This window comes from Stegastes partitus, unplaced genomic scaffold (assembly GCF_000690725.1).
Source record: "Stegastes partitus isolate 25-593 unplaced genomic scaffold, Stegastes_partitus-1.0.2 Scaffold1177, whole genome shotgun sequence".
NCBI classification, from domain to species: Eukaryota; Metazoa; Chordata; class Actinopteri; family Pomacentridae; genus Stegastes; species Stegastes partitus.
This window is the reverse complement of record NW_007578908.1, coordinates 104,448-125,633: the sequence shown is the minus strand read 5'-3', so window position 1 is coordinate 125,633 and position 21,186 is coordinate 104,448. Positions and strand designations below refer to the sequence as shown.

At 41.2% G+C, this 21,186-nt stretch overlaps 1 protein-coding gene across 1 annotated transcript in view; it reads left to right on the top strand.

Annotated features, from left to right (window-relative positions):
- Positions 1-21,186, top strand: part of tctn1 (tectonic family member 1) — a 127,731-nt gene that overhangs the window by 104,566 nt on the left and 1,979 nt on the right. Inside the window, exons 5-16 of the mRNA XM_008297020.1 lie at positions 10,969-11,360; positions 11,770-11,887; positions 13,274-13,407; positions 13,744-13,892; positions 14,265-14,367; positions 15,940-16,052; positions 16,250-16,270; positions 17,918-18,052; positions 19,239-19,364; positions 19,726-19,814; positions 20,334-20,471; positions 20,561-20,714. Of these exons, the coding sequence (XP_008295242.1) occupies positions 10,969-11,360; positions 11,770-11,887; positions 13,274-13,407; positions 13,744-13,892; positions 14,265-14,367; positions 15,940-16,052; positions 16,250-16,270; positions 17,918-18,052; positions 19,239-19,364; positions 19,726-19,814; positions 20,334-20,471; positions 20,561-20,714 (1,672 nt within the window). The remainder of the gene's footprint in view (positions 1-10,968; positions 11,361-11,769; positions 11,888-13,273; positions 13,408-13,743; positions 13,893-14,264; positions 14,368-15,939; positions 16,053-16,249; positions 16,271-17,917; positions 18,053-19,238; positions 19,365-19,725; positions 19,815-20,333; positions 20,472-20,560; positions 20,715-21,186) is intronic.

Below are 21,186 nucleotides of genomic sequence, written 5' to 3'. Positions count from 1 at the left end.
CCAGCAGAGTGTGCTGAAGCCCCACTGCTCAGTTCACTGTTAAAGCAATAAAGTCCTGCTAATTAGTGAGTGTCACTGTGATGTGGGCTTATTTTAATCAACAAAATTGGTTCATAGCAGCAGCCCAAAAGTGAAACCTAATAACTCCACTTGGTCTCACCTCCACTGCAAAACCGGTCAACTAACGAGCTGCTGCAGTGACGCAATCAATAAGCTGAAGCAAACAGGAAGTACAGAAACACATCTGGAAGCTAGAACACTTTGGCAGGAAAGCAGATTTCCAGAACACACTTCCACTTCTCCTAAATGCATGAATGGTAGTTGGAGTGAATCTGTTTTCTTACATCTTTTTTCTTGTTTATGGCCCAGTGACACATTAAAGACGCATCCTAGAACTCTGAGAAGCCCACGATGACCAGCTTTGAATCTTGTGTATAAAGTTCAGACTGTCATAAAATTTCCTGACATCTTTTTGATTCTGCGTCTCAGTGGCCTTCAGCAGGTCCCCCTACAGACAAACAGTACATTGGCCTCACTACTTGCAGGGGTCTGAGACTACTTGTTATTGCATCCAGCAGTTACTGTGCAGCATAATGAGCAGCCCCTCGGGGCCACTGAGGGCATCATACCTTTAGTTCGAGACTTAATTTAACACATTAAAGAAGAGCACTTAGTCCGTGTGCTGGCTCAGAGAGGCTGCATATTGGTTGACCTGTTTGCAGTTGTCCCTTCATTCTCTGTACAATCAGCACGGGTTAAAAAGTGTTGCCCAAAAGTTTACCATCACGTTTGAAACATCTGGTGTGGGTTGTGGGGATGGCACATTGCAGCACATCCAGTCGCTGCAGAGACAGATGTTCAGAAACGATCCTTCTCAAATTTTGGAGAAGTTTAAGATTAAATACGAGAACAAGTTTTATGCGGTACACACCACCTCTGGCAGCATGAAATGCTCTGAATGCTGTGATGTTTGTAATTTCCACATAAAGATCAGGCAGCGGGGAGCGTCTCAGGTGAGGCGGTCTGGTGACGCCGCTGAGCACAGCCTGGATACAGCAACACAACAACTAATGTTAACACTCAGATAGCAGAATGAATGTGAAAATTATAGACTTTTTCCCAATGCTAACCAGTTTCTACATTCTTTAATGAAAGTTTGGAGGATGGTAAGACAAGGTTAGCAAAAAAGAAAAGAGGAAAAGTTCCTGCAAATGCATAAAATCACAACATGTGAATGTCTGCTTTCAAAATATTTTGGGCTGTGCAAGGAAAGGGAGATCTTGGACAACTTAAAGATTGCAGATCAGTTTTAATCCTCTGTGCAGACTGTGAAATAACTGCAAAAAGTCTGGACTTACAGTAGAATTGTATGGATTCCATTATTCACAACAATCAGACTTACTGCATTCTTGAACACACCATTATGAACAAAGCGTATTTTTTATATTTGGAACAGTCAAAATTTCAAGTGCTGGATGTGAGACTGTTGTCAGTAGATCAACAAAGAATATCTGATGATGTTGATCTTCTTTAGAGCACTTGAGGCAAACAGGTTCAGAAAAAGGCTAACAGGTTAAGGTTCTATATTCAAACACTAAGATTTTGTTGAAAATAGGACAAGGACTTTGAAGACTGGTCAGTACACAGAGAGGCATCAGACTGGGTTTGGGTTCTCCTTCATCTGGTATGGTGTATGTGCCTACCACTGAGCCCCTCTCAAGCTCTTAAAAACTTGAAATCCAAATTGCTGCTCAGCCATGAAACAGACATTGAGTTGGAGCATCTTCCATAGAGGTTGTTGGAGGAAGTGACGGCTGCACTTCCTGGTCTCTTCCAGGAAGCTTTAGTGGGATCTTCAGGAGTTCAGCCACTGGTTTGGTTTGCATTTCCACTGACGTCCAACAGCGTCACAGTAAAGAAGCTTTTTCAGATTTTAACCTTTCCCTCCGTCTTTCAGGAGAAGGTAAGGAGAAGTGTTTAATTATTTTTTCTGTTGCAGTTTGGGTGTCTATTTATTCATTTATTTATTTATTGCCTTTAAGTGATTGTTTCGCTGTAATCTGTAGATTAGTGATACAACGATGAAATAAAGGGACTTCAAACCAAAACCTCTCGTCTCCTCCATTAGAGTTGACCCCTACATAAAACACTAGTCTGTAATGACAGACTAAACTAATGCCATTCATCATCCGCTTGGCTTTGACACTGCTCTAACCTCCCTGTGCTTTCACACACAGTCAGTCGTGTGGCTGGACGCACACCAGCAAGAATGTACTGTACACACACACACACACACACACACACACACACTAAAGACAGAGGTCTCCCTGCAGAGCGGAGCAGTAAAGTGGAACTCCAGTAAAACAGCAGTGTGTGTGTGTAACAGAGAAACATGAGTCTGATTGCTGTAAAAGTCACTGGCCACCCTGCTGTCTCCTCAGGCTGTGTGCCTCTCTACTTTATTAAACCTCATTGGCTCCTTGTAGCCCTGCACTGGGGGGGTTGTGACGGAAAGGTTGCTGGTTTGAGTCCCTCTATCGGCCACAGACAGTACGTATGTCTTCATGGTGACGCGTGTCGTATGAAACTACATGCAAACTTGACTTTCTGGCCTTCATGTCACTACAGTTTATTTCTCCCTATGAGCTATTGACCGGCCGCCTATTGATCTCCACACAATGTATCTCACAAATCATCTGTCTGTCAATCAATAGAGAAATCTCCCGGAAAATTCATATTGAGAAGCCGCGTGTGCTTTCTGCTCGCCTGCTGAATGGGGGATATTGAATGTTTAGTTGATTAATCGGGCTAGTTTAAATTTGACCATGGCTAGCTCTATTAAAACAGTGGACCTTGTAAATCAAGATGCTGCCGTTTGTGATTGAAATGAGCTGAGCTTTGCACACACAGCGGCTGAGGGTAAATCAGAGGTTGGGTTTTCATATTTTCATTGGCAGTAATAACCAGTAATAACTGGAAGGAAATCTGGCAAAGCCAAGGTCTTTGTTATGATGGATAATTCACATTTGATAGACTGAATACAATATGAATGTCTGTTCATTTACTGTATGTATAATAAAGGCAGACCACTATATGGGGCCAATATTGTCCTGATATTAAAAATAGGATGTGGTCCATCGATAATGTGGTCCAGTCACCTCTGATTTGATGAATATGATGCAGTGTGACCGATTATGTATTTGCTAAACTGATCAATACAACACAGATTGTCTATGGGACGCCCTTAGCCTCCATCGATTCTGTACAGACAGTTAGGAAAGAATTGTGAACGTTTGAATGCAATTGTAGTTTTAGTCAAAAGTAGTTTCACTGTGAAAATAATAATTCAATACTGTGGTAATGTAAAGCTAATGAGTCAAACTCTGGAAAACACCCTGGACATAGAATCAGAAACTAAGATCCGTCAGGCCACAAGCTTCATCGGGCTATCCCATCAGAGTGCTGTGCTACAGGAGAGCTAGCAGACAGTCGAGAGTTCAGCTGGCGTTTATTTTCTGGTAAAACTCAAACTAAGTTTAAAAGGCTTCATGTACCAATTAACCTCAGCATGTTTCTGGACTGTGGGAGGAAGCCGGAGAACCCGGAGAGAACCCACGCTGCACGGGGAGAACATGGAGACTCCACACAGGAAGATCCCGGGTGTCCTCACCGGGATGCGACCCAGCGACCTTCTTGCTGTGAGGCAACAATGCTAACCACTGCTCCACCTTGCAGCCATTTTTTTAAAGTTGAAAAATATCATTTAAAGCGAAATACACCTTGGGGAAAAAAATAAAAAATATGTAGTGGTTTAGAACTTCTTGAACCGGATTAGTGCTTATTTAAATCAGTGTCGACTTAATCTGTGTGCATGAGTTGTGAGAAACATCCAGAGAAACATCCCCAGCATCATCAGATCTCCCACTAATCTGCATAAACGGACACCTGCAGAGAGCTGAGAGCAGAAGGTGGCTTGTGTGTGAGCTCCCAGGCAGCAGATCATCTATCTATCATCATCTAAGCAGTGATCACAGAGTGCATCAAAAAGTCAGAGCAGACACGGAGAGAGTCCTAAAACCGTGAGAGGCCTGTTGGCACAAAGAGATACAACCATTAGAAGGTTAACATTAATAAACCAAACTTTTTTTTCTCGTTTGGCTTTTACAATGACTACATGTCCATCTTCCTGGATCTCCTGAGCCTTTAAACACTGTCTGAAGTGAGTTGGAGTGCAGAGTGTAGAAAAAGCAGGCTTCAAGTGTTTAGCAAGGCTGTTGGAAAAGCTACGGGTGATGACTTCATGAAGCTGGAGTGAAGATGAAGGTCACAAAAAGCTGGTATCTGAGTTAAATAAGGGTAATTGCAAGGATCAGCAACTGTAAGCTGGTTTTGCTGTTTCCACTTGTTGTTCTTTACATAAATCTGTGTTCTTTCATAGTTTTGACGTCTTCTGTTTTGCTCTGCACTGCAAACATAGACACACTCTACATCTGTGACTGCTTAAGTAACTTTTAGAAGACAGCTTTGCTCAGTGAGGAGATGAGAATCCCAGAGTCGAGCATGGAGGAATGATAACTGCATCCTGGAACTCTTTCAGTGTGAAATGCTCTGAGTGTCTGGCCTCCAACCATAAACCTCTCTTCTGTGGAGTTTTCTGAGGGCAGGCTGTGTGAGGAACTGATAAATAAGCCAGCTTGTATAAGTCATTAATGTTCTGCAGCCAAGAAGAGCTTTTACTCACCTGTCTGTGTTTTCGTGGCACAAAACTTCCCTTCTGCCTTTCTGCTGCTTAATTTGTCATTTTGCATACGTCTGACCTTTTTTTAAAAAAAAAAGAAAAGAGAAAGAAAGAAAGTGATGTTCCCATGTTTCCCCATAAACCAAATCCTGTTTGAAAGTGATTAACAATCCCTCACTGACCTTTATTATAAGACAATGGCAACTCAGGGCGACCTACACACACCGTACACACAGAGCAGGTGTGTGTGTCAGTGAAGGGCATAAGGCTGGTGTTTTAATTTGGAGATTAGATAACACGATGTTATCAGGACGGAGAGATGACAGACTGACAGACAGAGTCAGACGCAGGAAGGTGGAGAGAGAGACAGAACGCAACAGACAAGATGTCCAGATAATATTAATATTCTAATCACATCATTTCCTTTTTCTGTTTGATTTACAGTTACAGTCAGTTTGTGTGAAAGTGATTACAGTTTGCTGTGGCAGCCAGGATTTACCTTTATTATTATTTTATTTACCAAGAAGCTGTGAAGGTGTCGAAGGGGAAAAATGAAACTCGGTACGAGGTTTGTGCATGTGAAGGACACTGGTATCAGCAGAGAGGGAGGCAGGCATGCTGTTTGAAGGCAGAAACAGTAGAGACGATGACCTGATGAGAGATGGACAGATAAGTGGACGGATAGATGGAGACGGAGACACAGAGAGGTGCAGGCTGAGAGGATTAGAGGAGCAGAGGTGGTGCTCTGTAGCACCAGGACATGATACACTACAAACACACACATGCATGCTTTGTATTGGTGAGTTACAACCACATGAAGGCGGGTTGCTTCCAAAGAACATCACAGAAAATGCAGCAGATTTACAGCTAAGGACACAGTGTGTGGTCTGTGGGGTAACCAGAGACAGTGAAGGGCACACTGTATGAGTGAGTGGGGCTTTATCATTGGGTGGTCAGAGGCTGATGATGATGCATTTTTTCAGCTACTCAATGGTGCTGCAACAACAGAGACTGGTAATCTTTGATTTTATTTCAACATTTATCTCAAACTATCTCCACAGCACATGGGAGTTAAATGGCTGCACCTCATTATCATTCTGCTATGGGGGGAAAAGCTCCCTGGCATGTCTTTGAACCAATCACAGTCATCTTGGGTGGTGCTAAGCCCCAGAAGCAGGACTGGTACCACTGCAAAATAGTGTCGTGTTTGGGTAGAACAGCAGAATAGATGCTGCCTATTGTATGCTGTACCCATGATTGCACAGTTTTCACCTGTTCCTCCATTATTGCTAATAAGGGAGACACTCAGACAATCGTGGCATTTTTACTGCATCTGTCTTTGTCAGCCTCACAAGCTCACTGCTGATGATTGGACGTTTTCCATAATCTCTAAGCAATCCTGAACAACTGCTCCTGTTAGAAAGTCCACGATATTAACTCATTATTTGTCGATTTTCAAATCAGAATCAAGCAGCACAATCCAAATCGATGACAAAACTTGTAGCTCTGAGTGTGAAGGTCGCTGCCTGTTGTCTCCAGTAGCAAAGGAGATTTTAAAACAAACTGATCCATGTGGACCCATAGTCCACATCGGATGTGTCAGACTAAACTGTAACTACATCACAGTAAATTCATGGAGAAGAGGTGCAACAAAGTCTGGATGCAAAGCTCTGACCGTAGTCCCACCATGGTGACAGAACTGTGTGAAGGTTTTAAATAGTTTGGCCTTTTGGATTATTGATCACTCTGATACTCATTCTGCACCAAAGTCCAAACACCCAGCCAAGAGCCCAGAGATACACCACTTCACTGGCTTGACTGTGTTTCAGTGTGTGACTGTCTCACTAGAAGAAACTAGTTAGTTGAAGATATGCTGGCTGTGTAACGTACAGAGTGGATGAATAGCGGTACATGTGTCAGCGTCAAAATATTTCACACAGCTGGCTCCACACCTGGCAGAACAATGTGATAAAATAATTTCTCTCCTATGGTTGGGATGAAACTTCCATCCATCCATCAATAAACAAGTGCATTTCTTTGTGTTGAACACTAGGGGATGGTTCAGGTATTCATCCATCCATCCATCATCTATACACCTCTTAATCCTCACTGGAGTCTATCCCAGCTTCTATCCCTAGTTTCTCCTTTTGGATTGTTTATTATTGATTTCAATATCCGTGACAAAGCCAAAGAAATCCCAATTAAAACAAAATATATCTAATAAAAAGAAAAACTCTTTCCAGTGAGTTATTTTATCTGCAGGTATGTGGATGTAGATAATGCTTGTTCTTTCTGTGGACATGCTAGTTCAAAATAAATGAATAATCATCTGTAATTTCTTTTAATGATTTTTTATTTTATTTTTTTTAAATCCTTTCATTTAAAAAAAATATATATTTAGAACTTCTTTTTTGTGCTGGTTCTTGTTTTGTGCCTGATGAGCTGTATAATCTTAGTTGATTTTTATTTTATTTATTTTTTAATGTAGTTTTATAAAAGCCAGAAGTTTTAATGAACACCGAGCTGTGAGTAAGTCACTGCATCAGACTGTATTATTGTGAAGTTGCAGCAGGGCAGAGGGAGGAAACACTGAGAGGAGGCTGCTGGCCGCTGTGTGTTCACTTAATGACCACAGGATTTATTCAATAAGCCGTTTGCTTCCTAATTAATGCTCTAATTAGTCTTCCTTCCCGTCACTGCCACCCAGCCCCACACACACACACACACACACACACACACACCTAACACAAGTGAGGTGGCGACCTTGTGATAACCTGTGTGTTCATTGTTCAGTGGCCATGGCTCAACACACACACACACACACACACACACACACACACACACACACACACACACACACACACACACACCTACACACACACAAACATAGAGTGTATAAGGATGCACACAAAGACACTATGCAAGTACACACTGTGTCACACACACCTTGGCCATTACCATCCATAGTGCAGGTTACCTCCCCCTGACAGATGGATATTATCCACAAAGACTCAGATTGAATATATTCATCAGTGGTCCGACCCACGCCGCCTTAATGGCCATTCGGATTTAATTAATGAGAGTGAGGGGCGGGGTGATGAGGAAGGAGAGAGTCGGGTTGTGCAGGGGAACAGGACATGAGCCCATTCACAGACACAGACATGGAGGGAGTCAGAGGTCAGAGAGGCAGAGCTGGATCAGGATTGGGTTTCTGTACTTTACTGACCAGCAGCGTGAGATCTGACCGTGTTTGTGTACGTCACAGCTCTGGAAATGAAAAACAAAAAAGCACAGGTTTGCAAAGATCGTGGGAGCAGACTGTCTGGCCGAGCAAACAAGTTTTTAAGCTTGTCTCAGTCTCATCTGGAAGTTAATGCTCGTAGGTAATGTCCAGACTTGTAGAGGCAGAGCTGTGTCGCTGCACTCCTGAATCAGCTGCTTAATATCAGAAATGACTGAGCTTCTAATGAGATGTACTGCATTCCATGTCAGCAGTGTGCTTTGTTGTATTTAATGCTCGTGGCTGAAGGTGAGAATTTAAATGTTCAGGGGGAGGAGTGAGCTTTTTAGAGAGAGCTCAGTGTCACTGAATGTCTCTGTCGTCGTGACTTTAAAGCTGCACAAACCCATATACTCATTGTAACATTAGATTAGTTGACCAGATTATCAGTTTTAGCCCCCATTAACTTCTTTACTGCAACTTAAAAAAAAAGATAATTTAGATCTAGCACATTTAGCATTTACATTCATCCAATCACAGATATACAACTTTAAATAAATGCTGATGTTGTTCTGTGTGCAGACTGTATGTGGACAACTCAACATGACTTGTGTCCAGACGTGCTCGTGGGAATGCATGTTCAGTACGTGCATGTGTGTATTATTATTCTGAATACAGCTTTGTCCATTTGATTAAGGATATTTTTGCTCTGCTAGAATATCTGTAGGTTCTGTAGGAGCAGCTGCAGAAGGTGATAATATGCCAGTTTGATCTGCTGCCCACAACTGGCCAAACAGATCTACTTCTCTGATCTTCACAGTCACGGCCCTCTACATAAGCTCAATCCTATTGTTTCTATGCATTTTCAATTTATGCATATTAAACTGTGGAAGAACAGAATAGTGAAAGTTTTTTTTTTTTTTTAAAAGGTTTTAGATTTGACTCTGGTAAAAACAAACAAACAAAACAACAGATTTTTCAAATATGACGTTTTCTATGCAAAACAACTTCCATATTCTCTGAAGCTTCCACTCCACTGAAGAGACAAAAAGTAGATGAAAACATCAGATTTGTGTTTAATGACGAGGAAACTCTGGGCTTCCTCACGTGAATGCACAAGACGAACAAAAAATACATTTTTCCATCATGTGTTCTTTCCCACCGTTACAGACTACCGACTAAAGCTTATGTCCTCAGTGTGTGTGACACCGCTCTTAGTCCTCAGCCTCCTCGGACACACAATAAATAACTCCTTATTATTCTGTGTTCCAGATGAATTAATATTTACAGAATGACTAAGTCTGTGTTCGCTTGTTGATCTTGAAACTCATTGTGGTCAAACAGGCACAAAATGTCCTGTTGCACCAAAACACAGTAACAAACATAATCATGTAATAACGTTTCCCTTCCAGACCACGGTGTTGGACGGGCTGACAGAATATGTAGCTGAAGGTAAAGCAGATGAAAAGGCCACGATGGTGTCCGTAAACTGTGCGTTTTACTGTTGTGTGTCGCCACCTTGTGGACAAAGGAATGAAAATGGACATTGTTTTATTTAAGAGGTTCTCGGGATGACACTCCTGGTTTGACTTGAAATAAAGAAGCGCTGAAGATAGTGGTTTCACAAAAAGACATCTTTTTGAGGCACAAAAACTCATTCAGAGTTGTGTCTTTTTTTTTTCAGTCGTCTGGAACACAACAGAAAACAACAACACTGTAAAATAACACAAACAGACCTTTGTAGTAAAAGTGGACGAGGTAAAGCAAAATGTGTTTCCTATTGTAGATTTTTCTCTGATAGCAACTTTGCAGATGCTTCACTTGTTGCACTTGTTGGCTGCTTTTTATTTCCTTTGCTCTCCAGCTCATCCTGAACCATCTCAGCTGGGCTTATGTTCGTGATTGTGGAGGTCATCTGATGCAGCACTCGCTCAGCTTTTTGTTCAGACAGTCCATACAGAGAAGTATGGCTCACTGTTGTGCTGGAAAAATATCCATGCTCAGATCAGACGGGATGGTGTGTCTCAGCAGCAGAATGCTCTGGTCTGCATGCGAGTTAAGTGATGCCTTAAATGCTGAACAAATACCCAACAGTGTCACCAGTAAATCTGTGTGTGAAATGTGTTCCATTTCAGTCAAAAAAATGAGTAAATAAAATACAATCAAATAATCTTTAACCAAGAGGAAGCTTTGTTTATTAGTTATTAACCTACCGGTGTGGTCATTTCATGTTAAACTGTAGAACTTGTGCCTGTTTCTGTATGTTGGATCCTGATGGATGTAGTCAGAGAACGTCTTTTTTATGTGCAGTAGAGCTGCATTAACAGCTGTTGTTGTGTTAGTGCGCGATGATGAACCCTGTAAATAGGTTTTGTTTTTTGTAAACACTGTAAATCCCACGAAGCAAATGATTGGGATGCAGGAACCAGAAACACATTTACTTTAAATGTAAAAAAAAGAAAAAGAAAAAGAAAAGAGGCTTTTTTTTTCATTTGCAGTTTATTATTTTTGTTGTATTTTTGTTGTGGTTGCAATATTTGAACTTTCTACACATGACACGAAGAAGTGATTGCAATATTTCTCTTAAAAATGTGATATTCTAAGAGGGGAAAGGGCTCTTAGAAGTGGAAGTGTAGAAAGCAAGCAGGGTCATGGTTTGGCTGTAAGTACCACTGCTCTGGAGCCGAGGCAGGTTCACCATAAGAATGTGTAAATTATTGTATATATTTGTCTTATTATGTTGTTTTATTTTTTATTAATATTTATTGTATTTTATTTTATTCTTTTCCTTCTGTTGTTATTTTACTTTATTTGTATTTTATTTTATTATTTTTTTTCTTTCTTTTCCTATTTCTATTATTCCTGCTAATTCCTAGGGTCACACCAACAGCCGAAATCAAATTCCTTGTGTGTTGTGTACGTACTTGGCCATTAAGGCTGGTTCTGATTCTGATTCTGGTTCTGATAACTTAAAGTTAAAGGGTATTTCTTTTTAACTCTGCTGAATCAGTTCTGCTCTCGGACGGAAGGGGGCGCTACTGGTTCATGACAGGCAGGAAGTCGTCATCAGGTCACAGGAGCAGCGCGCGAAGAAGAAGAAGAAGAAGAAGAAGAAGACGCACCATAGCAACGGAGAAACAAAGATGGTGGTCTCAGCTGCTGCTTCAAACTTCTTCTGTTTGTTTTTCTTGTTTACTGCCGTCACCGCCGACGTAAATAGCACCAGTTACAGCTTTAATGCCACCGCGTCCGATGACCACAACGTTACGGACACTTACACAACACAACCGACAGCGTTCGAGCCGACATCGCCGACACCGAGCGACAGCAGCACCGAGGAGCCGGTCCTCCCCGGAGAGCCGCTGCCCGAGTCCGGCCGCCTGCTCACTCCTGTCACCGCCGGTAACACACCACCGTTCACCCGAGGCTTACTCAATTATCTGTACTTTTTGTGTTTTAGCGTGATAAAGTCAGTCGTCCCACTATTTGCTAATGCATGAGGACACAAGCTACGAAGATACGTAGACCTACACTGTCAAAGAGCGAGATAGTTAAGTTTCAAAGTGTTTATTATGGAGTATAGTTTACCTAAATCATGTAAATCTAATTAAAAACACATCAATACACTATTATTATTATTAGATGGGCCAGAGGGAGTAAGTAGCTTTGATGTAACATTTCCTCACCCAGCTGGAGAAACTTAAAGACCAGAAGAAAGAAATGGAGCTGATGTGAAGCGCCGTTTTAACCTGAGCATTGTGTGTGTGTGTGTGTGTGTGTGTGTGTGTGTGTGTGTGTGTGTGTGTTTCAGTTGACAGTCTGTGTCCCTGTGATGAACACAAGGATGTGTGTGACATCAACTGCTGCTGCGACAGAGAGTGCAGCGAGGACGTGGCTCTGTTCACCAGCTGCTCGGTCCAAGCTGTCAGGCAAGTATCCCACCTGGTCCAGAGAGGGAACACCGAGTCTTAGCTTGCTGTTGTTCATTAATAGAAGCACAGATGAAAGGCTTGTTCTGTTGGTTCTGACAATTCTCAAACAAAAAACACTTTTGCAAAATTGAGGCTTGGCACTGATGCAGGCTGCACAAAACAAAAACAGGGTGGAGAAGTGAATACATCCATCCATCATCTATACACCGCTTAATCCTCACTAAGGGGGCTGGAGTCTATCCCAGCTGACTCAGGGTGAAGGCAGGTTCACCTGGACAGGTAACCAGTCTATCACAGGGCTACACTTAGAGACAGACAACCAAGCACACTCACATTCACACCTACGGACAATTTACAATTACCAATTAACCTCAACATGTTTCTGGACTGTGGGAGGAAGCCGGAGAACCCGGAGAGAACCCACGCTGCACGGGGAGAACATGGAGACTCCACGCAGAAAAATTCTGGTGCCCCCACCAAACCCTTCTTGCTGCGAGGCAACAGTGCTACCAACTGCACCACCCTGCAGCCCTACTCCTAATACAATAACTCTTTAATACATTGATTTACTCCAATTACATTTTCTGTAGAAAATTCTAATTTGAAGGCCACCAGAAACAGGAGAGAACTTTACCCTTTAAACCACTGGAATGGCTTCTAATGCGAACCACATGTTCAGTGAATGTCCAGGTTCTCTGAATGCAGCTTAGTGGTGACGAAAAAGGCAAAATGGAAGTCACTGGGGATATGTCATTAGTGAATGAAAATAGCATCTATTTTGGCACAGAATACCTGAATATTCTTCTTCTGTATTAGTGTTGTATTAACAGTGTTGTGTCAACTTTCCTTTATTGTAATTCATTTACTTTGCATTATAAATGAAATGTGTGCTGTTTATTATGTATTTTCAATACTTTGTAAATTCTAATTTTTATTTTACCTTGGGACCCCAGGAAGACTAGCAATCCCTTTGTGGGAGCTAATGGGGATCCTAATAAAGAATAAAGAAGAAAAATGCAGTTATTAGTGAACAATGATGCTCTGATTAATTAATTATAATGGAAATGTACATTCCTGTATTAGACTATGCCACTAACAGGTACACATAGAGGAAGTCTTGCAAACAACAACAACAGCAGCAAATTAAAACAGGAGGTAGATCAGAAAGCAATGAGTCTTTTTACTAAAAGATGACGAAATGCCAATAAACAAGGGAAATTAGAAATGTTGTTTCTCTCTGCAGTTAAAAAAAAAATAGCAAACCTAAGTGGGGTTTAGTTAATCCAGCTGTCCTCTGTGTCCGTTTTGTGTTTCTATTTCTTTGCACAAAAAAAGTGTCATCTGTATGAAAAAGCTCATCATGTGTCTTGTATGACTTTGCAGTGGCAGCAAGCAGCTGTGCAGCCGTGAAGTAGCATCCTACTCTTTAAGGAATACAGTAAACGGCTACTCAGAGCTGCAGTCGTCTGTCCAGGAGGAGACCAGTTACGACATCTTCTGTATTCACTCACAGAACCGTAAGTCATCAAGTCATCAGGTGTTTTCTTCTTTAATAGCTACCACCGTTCCAAATTCTGTTTTTGTATCTCCAGTATTTACAGCATATACTGGATCTTTGGTATGTTTAGTACCACAGACTAGCAAATACTGTCACGTTTCAGAATTTTGGCATCCATTTGGTAGCAAAACAACAGTTCTCGTAACAACTACCCACGAGTAGACTGAAATTAATCTTACTTTTGTATTGAAACGATGAGGTCGGGGTGATTTTTTAAACATTTTCAACAGTTGCAATATTCAAGAAACCTAATTGCTGCAAGGCTCATCTCACACTGACTGTTTGCTCTGTGTAGGTGTTGATGGATTTTCTCATCCACCGCCCGCACTTCCAACTGATGACAACTTTGAGTCGCTCTTTGAACAGTTTACCAGCTATATGTTTGGCTCAGACAGCAGTACTCAGGTGTCCCCTACAGAGTTCCAGGCCTCACCTGGATACCTGGTGAGTCTGTGTTTTGAAGGATTGGCTGTTATTCTGATCGTGAGTATAATTATCGGGAAAGAAGAACAGTAGTAGTCAACAGTTTGGACATTGTAACATTAGATTAAAAGGTTGTTAAAGTAGTTTTATATTGTCTAGACTTCAGAAAAATACTGAAGACATCAACCTATGAAATCACACAAATGGAATTTTGTCGTGAAAAACAGCATAAACCAAACCAAACAATACAAATGACAGCATGTGCGTGAGGCAGCTCCATGATTATTCCAGGTGATGACCTCATGAAGCTGTTTGGAGCAAGAATGAATAGTTTTGTGCAAACTGTTGATTGGTACTGTATGTTCATTCTCTGCTGATGTTTTCTGGTTTCAGTTTGGGGATGTGATGCTGAGAGTGGGAGACAGTGGCCAGAGAGGGATGTTCTGGCTGCCAGCTCCTGGTGTCACTGCTGACTGTGTAGACAACAGTCCTGCAGGTAACGACTTTCTGTTTTTTAATATTAACACGTTGTTAAAGTGCTGATTGCCATCATTAGAAATTGTACAATAATTTGGGGGCCTGTATCGTTCAGTTTAGTATTATTTTTTTAAAGCTTTATTTTTCTGTCTTTCAACTGCCACATGTTATAAATCCACCTGGTATTTGATAAATATTTGTTAACCTGATGTTTATGTTGCATCATGAATGAACTGCATGCTGCGTTTGACATTTTTAGGGTTCGAGCTCTAAAGGACGTAGGACCCTATTGAAACCCTTGGGTTTCTTATTGTTCTTCTCAGCAAAAAAAGAAACGCATTTTTGAGGCCCCAACATGTACGAAAACTCACTAAAATCACCACACACACCAGGCCTCGCGAAAAATTTGATATTTTAAAGGAGTTGGGCCAAAATGGCTCCACAGCGCCTGTCGGAAACACATTTTACCGAGTACTACGCAATTTGGTAGGCATATAGAGCCGGTTGGGACGATCAAAAAAGTCAACAGCTCCAAGCTCTGCAATGCGACACGGCTCAAGTACGCCCCCTACAAAATTTCAACAGTGTTTCATCTGAGCTATGTTTGGCTTAGAGCCACAAAAATCGGAACACATATGGAACAACTCATGACACACAAAAAAGTCCATCAGCATGTTTCTGTGAACCCAACAGGAAATCCGCCATGTTGGAAAAACAGCGAGCATGCCGGGCCATTTTTGCTCAAAAATGGCCATTTTTGGCCATTTTCAAAATCTCTCCTCTCCTTGGGGGTTCGTCGTACACACCTGAAATTTGGCCAGCACAAACTACAGGATGTGGTGATTAAAAGTTATCAAAATGCTTCGCAGATGAGACCCGGTTTGGAAATGGTGGCCCGTGTAATTTCCTTAATGGCCATTTTGCCCATTTTCACGTTGTTTCTGGCGTTTATCAGAGTCCTGTCAGAAGGCCGTTTCACCTACAGCTGCATTCGGTGGGCATGTGTAGCAGGTCAGGACGCACAAAAAGTCAGTCAGCGCCAAGCCCTAACCCCAACAGGAAGTCCGCCATTTTGAAAAAACACAGTGACAATCGATTAAACTATTCATGCCAGCACAGGTGCCTTATAGGTGACCTGTGGGGCGTGGCAGCAGTGGTTCAACATTTTCTAACAGGCCAGTTAAAAATGGTTAATTTATAATTGCCCCCGCAGAGGTTACTGTCAGACATGTCACATGACTGCTGTCATAATGCGTACAGCCTCCTACAAACATGGTGCAAAGTGCAACACAAATAAAAAAGAAACGCAGTAAAGTGTAATTCGTCTGAATCACACATTCTGCCACATCTGACACCTGTTCAGCTCAAATTCAGGACAGCAGTGTAGTTATGCTCCATGACTTTATTTAATCACACACATTATCACCATCAGTGTACCTGCTTTAGTGACTCAGTACTCAGATCTGCTCTGAGTTCTTGCATTGTCTTATATTATTGTAATGCATTATTTCAAACATACTATAGAGTAAAACAAAACAAAAGCCTTTCATCTTTATGGGTGTTGTTTTAGTTTTCATGGTTCTTTTCACAGCGTTCCTGAAGGATCAGAGCAGTCGTTGTTCCCGACGTGTGGTTCTGGATCAGGACTGCAGCTCTCTGCCAGCCCTCAGCGTGGACACCTACACCAACATCCAGCTGTTTGCTGTGAGTCTCACATTCACTTAATTCGTCCCTTAAAGTAAAAATCCATCCTCTTGCTCTCAGATGTTGTCAGTGTTTATGACTAAGTTGTAATGTGATAAAGGTGCACGCTACCAAATTCACAGCACATACGTTTTTCACAAATGGCATCATATTATGTTCATTTAATGATGTTAAACAAAGTCTTTTCTGCTCAACAGGGGAAGGATGTCGATGCAGCAGTAAGTATTCCTACTTTTTGTGTGTACTACCTCTGAAGTAATTCACATCATTGACTGTATGATATAAAACTGACCCGTAGATTAATGATAAACTGACAAAACAAACAAAATGAATGTATTAGACTGGCTCTGAGACGTCATAATCACCAATTGTTTTTAAGGTTATATATTATAGCTGAAAAGATTAAGTTTTAGGCGAAGAAGAAACATCTGCAAAGACAATAATTGTTCTGCTAGTTTACCTGGTCTAAGAGCTGTCATAGAATCAGGGATTAAATGGTACAACTTCACAACATGTTTCTTGAAACAGATGCAAAATATATGATGATAACACCTTCCTGAAAATTGCACCACTGACACCAGTTAAGAAATAAATAATTTAAGAATTTAAAAGCTCTTAAATAAAATCTTTAGGAAGATTACAAGAGCGTAGGGGATATTATTTGTGCAAACAGTAACACAATGAGAAACACAAATACTACAAATCTGGTCAAAACAGACTTACAGTATGATCAGAATGTGGCTTTTTGACATCATATCTCTTGATTAAAAATAAATAAATGAATAAATAATTACAATGTGTAATCATGGAGTTAAAACAGCATTTTAAAAAACTAACTGCAATGATTGTGCTTTAGTAACTAGCTATTAGCTCAAACTAATTCAGCCACCTTATCCTGGTTTTCAAATTTAAAAACTCTGTGTTTAAACTTACTCATCTTAAGAACTTAAATTGTTACGCTACATAAATAACACAAAAACTAACTGAGTGTACATCCCGTGACATTGTGAAATGTGCGTGTTTGGTTTCTCTTGAAGGAGACACGATGCTTTTCCCCATTTTCTGTCATATGTGTAATATTAGACATCTGAGAGCAAAATTTCCAATAATTTTGCAAACATACACCAATCATCAGTGATGTTATAACCACCTGCCTAATAATGTGTAGCTCCGCTTCGTGCTGCCACAACATCTCTGACCGTGAAATTTAGCGGGACAACGTAGAACATAGGCCCCTAAAAACATGCAACTGGCGGGACGTTGCAACAAGCGAGCGCAAACACAACCTTGAGGTTAACTGCTGCAATGCAAAGGCAGGAAAATGACACAACTTTTTTTTACCAAGAAGAAGGAAGTAATCAGTTACTTTCACATAAGCACGGTTGTCACATTTTTGCTTTACATTGCTGTCGACCGAATAGTCTGTTAAAGTGTTGTCGATTGTTTCCCTGCCATTCAGGCACTCACTGGTTATGTCTCTAATGTCAATTGATGTCATAAATGCTTGTATTTTGTCAGAAGGCTGATGTCGATACGATGTGCAAGCTTTTCAAGAGAATCTGTGCTAACTGCTCCACAATGACAAATTACTTGTGTGTAAAAGTTGCCGGTGTTTTGAGGGCATACATTGCATTGTTGCATATGACTTACTTCCAGCAACTTTCATCTCTCTGTAAGTTCACAGAAAGTTGGGGTGAATGGAGTCAAATGAAAGATGCTATCAAAACCCCAGAATACTTTACATGTGCTACAGAAAAGTGAAGGCTGTCTTATTACCCTTTGAAATGCATGGAGGACTAGTTGATGAGGGGGGTGAATGAAGAAAACAATAATGGCTAATGTGTGGGTTCCTGGTGTTGTTGGAGGTTGTTCCTGTGGAGGTGGCTTCAGTCATCCTGCAGTCAACAGACGGCACTCAGACCGAGCTGCAGATCAGTGCTGGGAAAAACCTGAGTCCGGTTCTCCTCAGGCCCAGCCTCTGTGCCAACGTGGTGCTGAAGGTGAGTGTAACAAGTGATTGATTGAAACATTTTTAAAACATATTTGATCATTTTAACTGCCAAAACGTTGCAGTGCAATCCCCTTGTCAGGCTGAAAAATAGCCTGAGAAACATAAAAATATAGAGATTATAGGACATGCACGCTCATTTATTGAGTAGCCGTGCTGCAACTTTTCTCTTTACCAAAGCTCATATTGTTCAGCTTTTTTTAGATTTTTGGACATTAGGTTCTTTATTTACTGAGGTCTCTGTTAAAGGTGGTGCTGTTTGGGACTGTCTTATATTGAGAAGGGTTTCAATTATTGGTCCTTACCATTACAAACTTGAGAGGACCTGTAGCTGATTGCAGCAGTCCTAATGTGAAGCCACACAAATCAGTTCTTAGATGGAGGTTAGTGCTTCCTAAATATCTACATAAACTACAGCCTTTCAGGTGTGTGTGTAGCGCACTGAACCAACAGGCAAAGCTAATGTTAGCTTGTTAGTATGTGACCAGTTAAAGTGTTGTGATGAGAGAGGATGTTCATACAGACATCTCTAAATCGGTCCTTTTTAAAAGTCATACGAGCTTGTGATGCCACGGTTACTGGTTGGATTGGTTGTGATTGGACGAGCTGCTACCAACCAATTTACACATTACTCAAGTCTTTATCAGCTTAGATACTTCTCATGTTTTATTGTGCAATTGAATTCAGTTTTTAGTCCACTGGCCTGTTGGGCTGGTTTAAATGTGACTCTTCAATTTGTCTCATTCAAACTAGACACTTGAAGAAACTACCCCCAAGCTACCACAAAACTAAGTCCTACTGTGTTTCTATAATACCACAGAGTGACGCCTTCTAAATATAGTTGATGTTAATTAGATCTGGAACATCAGCGTCTGTGTTGTGAAAGCAGCCACAGGAGAACACCATCCTCTAACTGTGCCTTCAGTTATGAAATAGATATTTAATAAATACCGCTGTGTGACCGGGTCAACAAAAAAAAACTCACGTTAAAGTCAGAATTAAAGTAGCTTTAGTGCCAAAGCTGATACTGGATTGCACTGGACTTTAAAAGACTACCTAATAAAAGTGACCACAGAGTGTAAATGCTAAACAAATATTGTTTAAAATGTTTATTGTAGAGTTTACAAATGTACTAAGTCATTGTCTGCTGAACCAATGACACACTTCTGTCTCCTCAGGTTGTCTATGTGATGAAGTACAACCCAGGTGGTGAGATAGTAAATGCAACAGCGTCTGTGGTGCTTGGATTTGTCAGTGAAGACATGCTGCCTCTGGAACAGGAGTTTCACATCACATATGTCCAGGTAGTGAAGCCCAACAAGACATTATTTATTGTATATGTTACTGATGACATGTTCTTTCTTTTTCTTCATGAGGAAATCCTAGTATGCACTAAGAACCTAATGACTAAATGGGCTCACCGCTGTGGGTCCATTACCTAACCGACCAAACAGCTCTGACTTTACAGCGATGTCTGCTAATATACTGTAGAAGCAAAGATCAGTGGCTGTGGGCTTTTCTACGTTCCTGCAGAAGGGTTTAAATAAGCTTCATTATTTAGCTCTGGCAAAAGGTACACAAAAGCAAATAAACAAAACGAAGGAAAATGTGTTATTGGTGACCCTGAATCAGAGTAATGTTCTCTGTCTGGCTTCTGTTATCTAGGAAGACGGTGGTGAGGCGACTGTCCGCTACAGTGGAAATCCAGGTTATGTCGTGGGACTACCTCTTGTGTCTGGAACAAAAACAGCAGAATATCCTTCAGCTGAATGGTGACTTTCCTTCACCCTTAAACACAGGAGGAATCTATGGAAGCCCAGTAAATGGAAAAAAGTTATTGAAAGCAATTCGTCCTGATAGCAACATTTAGTTTGACCTATTAGTTAAAAATGGTCAGAATCAAGACATAAAAAGACAAAGTTCTCAGATTAAAGTCAAAATGTTGACACTGAAAATCAGTATTTTAACCTGATAGCTGAATGAGAGAGTCTACATTTTGACTTACCAACACTTACTAGCTGAAAAAGTCCAAATTACAAAGCAAAAGGACAGAATTTTGAGACTTTGGAATTTAATTTAATTTAATTTAATTTAATTTAATTTAATTTAATTTAATTTAATATTATAATTTTTTAAATGCACTATGGGCCTAATACACCATTAAACAGCTCACTCAGTGGTCAGTGGAGAAGACTTAGACAGTGGTTGATGAGAAGGGCAGGATGCTCTGAGTGCTCCAAGAACCAGGATTTGTCCTTGACCATCTTCTCCACCGGGATCGCCAGAAGTGTCGAGCCCACAGACACACTGTCTTTGCTCCACAGTGCTGAGGACCAGGACTGTTTGCAGGGTCCACACCGGCGCTCTCCTGTCTTGTTTGGTCACAACTCCGTGTCTGGCTGCACATTAAGGCACAGCAACCTCACATTCAACAAACCCCATAGCGGTAAACCAGTGTGTCTTTATATATTTCTGACACTGCCTTGTCTTGTCCCTGCAGACTGAAGGACGCTGAAAACTGCTCCCTGGTCTCTCATCTGCTTCTGAACGTTCTGAGAAGACCAAACTATCCCCAGTACGTGGCTTCCTTTGGAAACTCCCCGTTAGACAATCCGCTGGACTGGGTGCAAATCAAGAACAACTTCAATCCTGGGGTGAGTGCAGCTACAAAATAGACTTCTGTTTGGTTCAGTGTTTTAATCACCATCCAGGAGACATGAAGCTCTCATGATCTTTACATGAGTCATGGGGCACAGTACTAACTGTTGATTAAAAATCTGACAATAAGAGTGAGTCAGTGTGGTCTGTCTTTGACCAGATGTAGGCTCCCTCCAGACCACACATGTAATGATTTTAATTAAATACCATAATTCATTGTGATTGGTGTGTATTAGATGTCTGATTATTAAAATTGTCTACTGTGTGTGTGGGAGGCTGTTGTAGTTAGTTGAACTGGTGAGCATTCTGAGAAGACTTCATGATGACCTACACGGAGGTCTCCGGTGGCCCAGTTTAATCCTGAGTCAGGGTGTGGAGGTGAAGCTGCTGTCCAGTACTATGCTTGTCATGTGGTTTTCGGTTCCTTCCCACTGTTGCGGACTGCTGAAGCTTATAGGGAATCCAGAT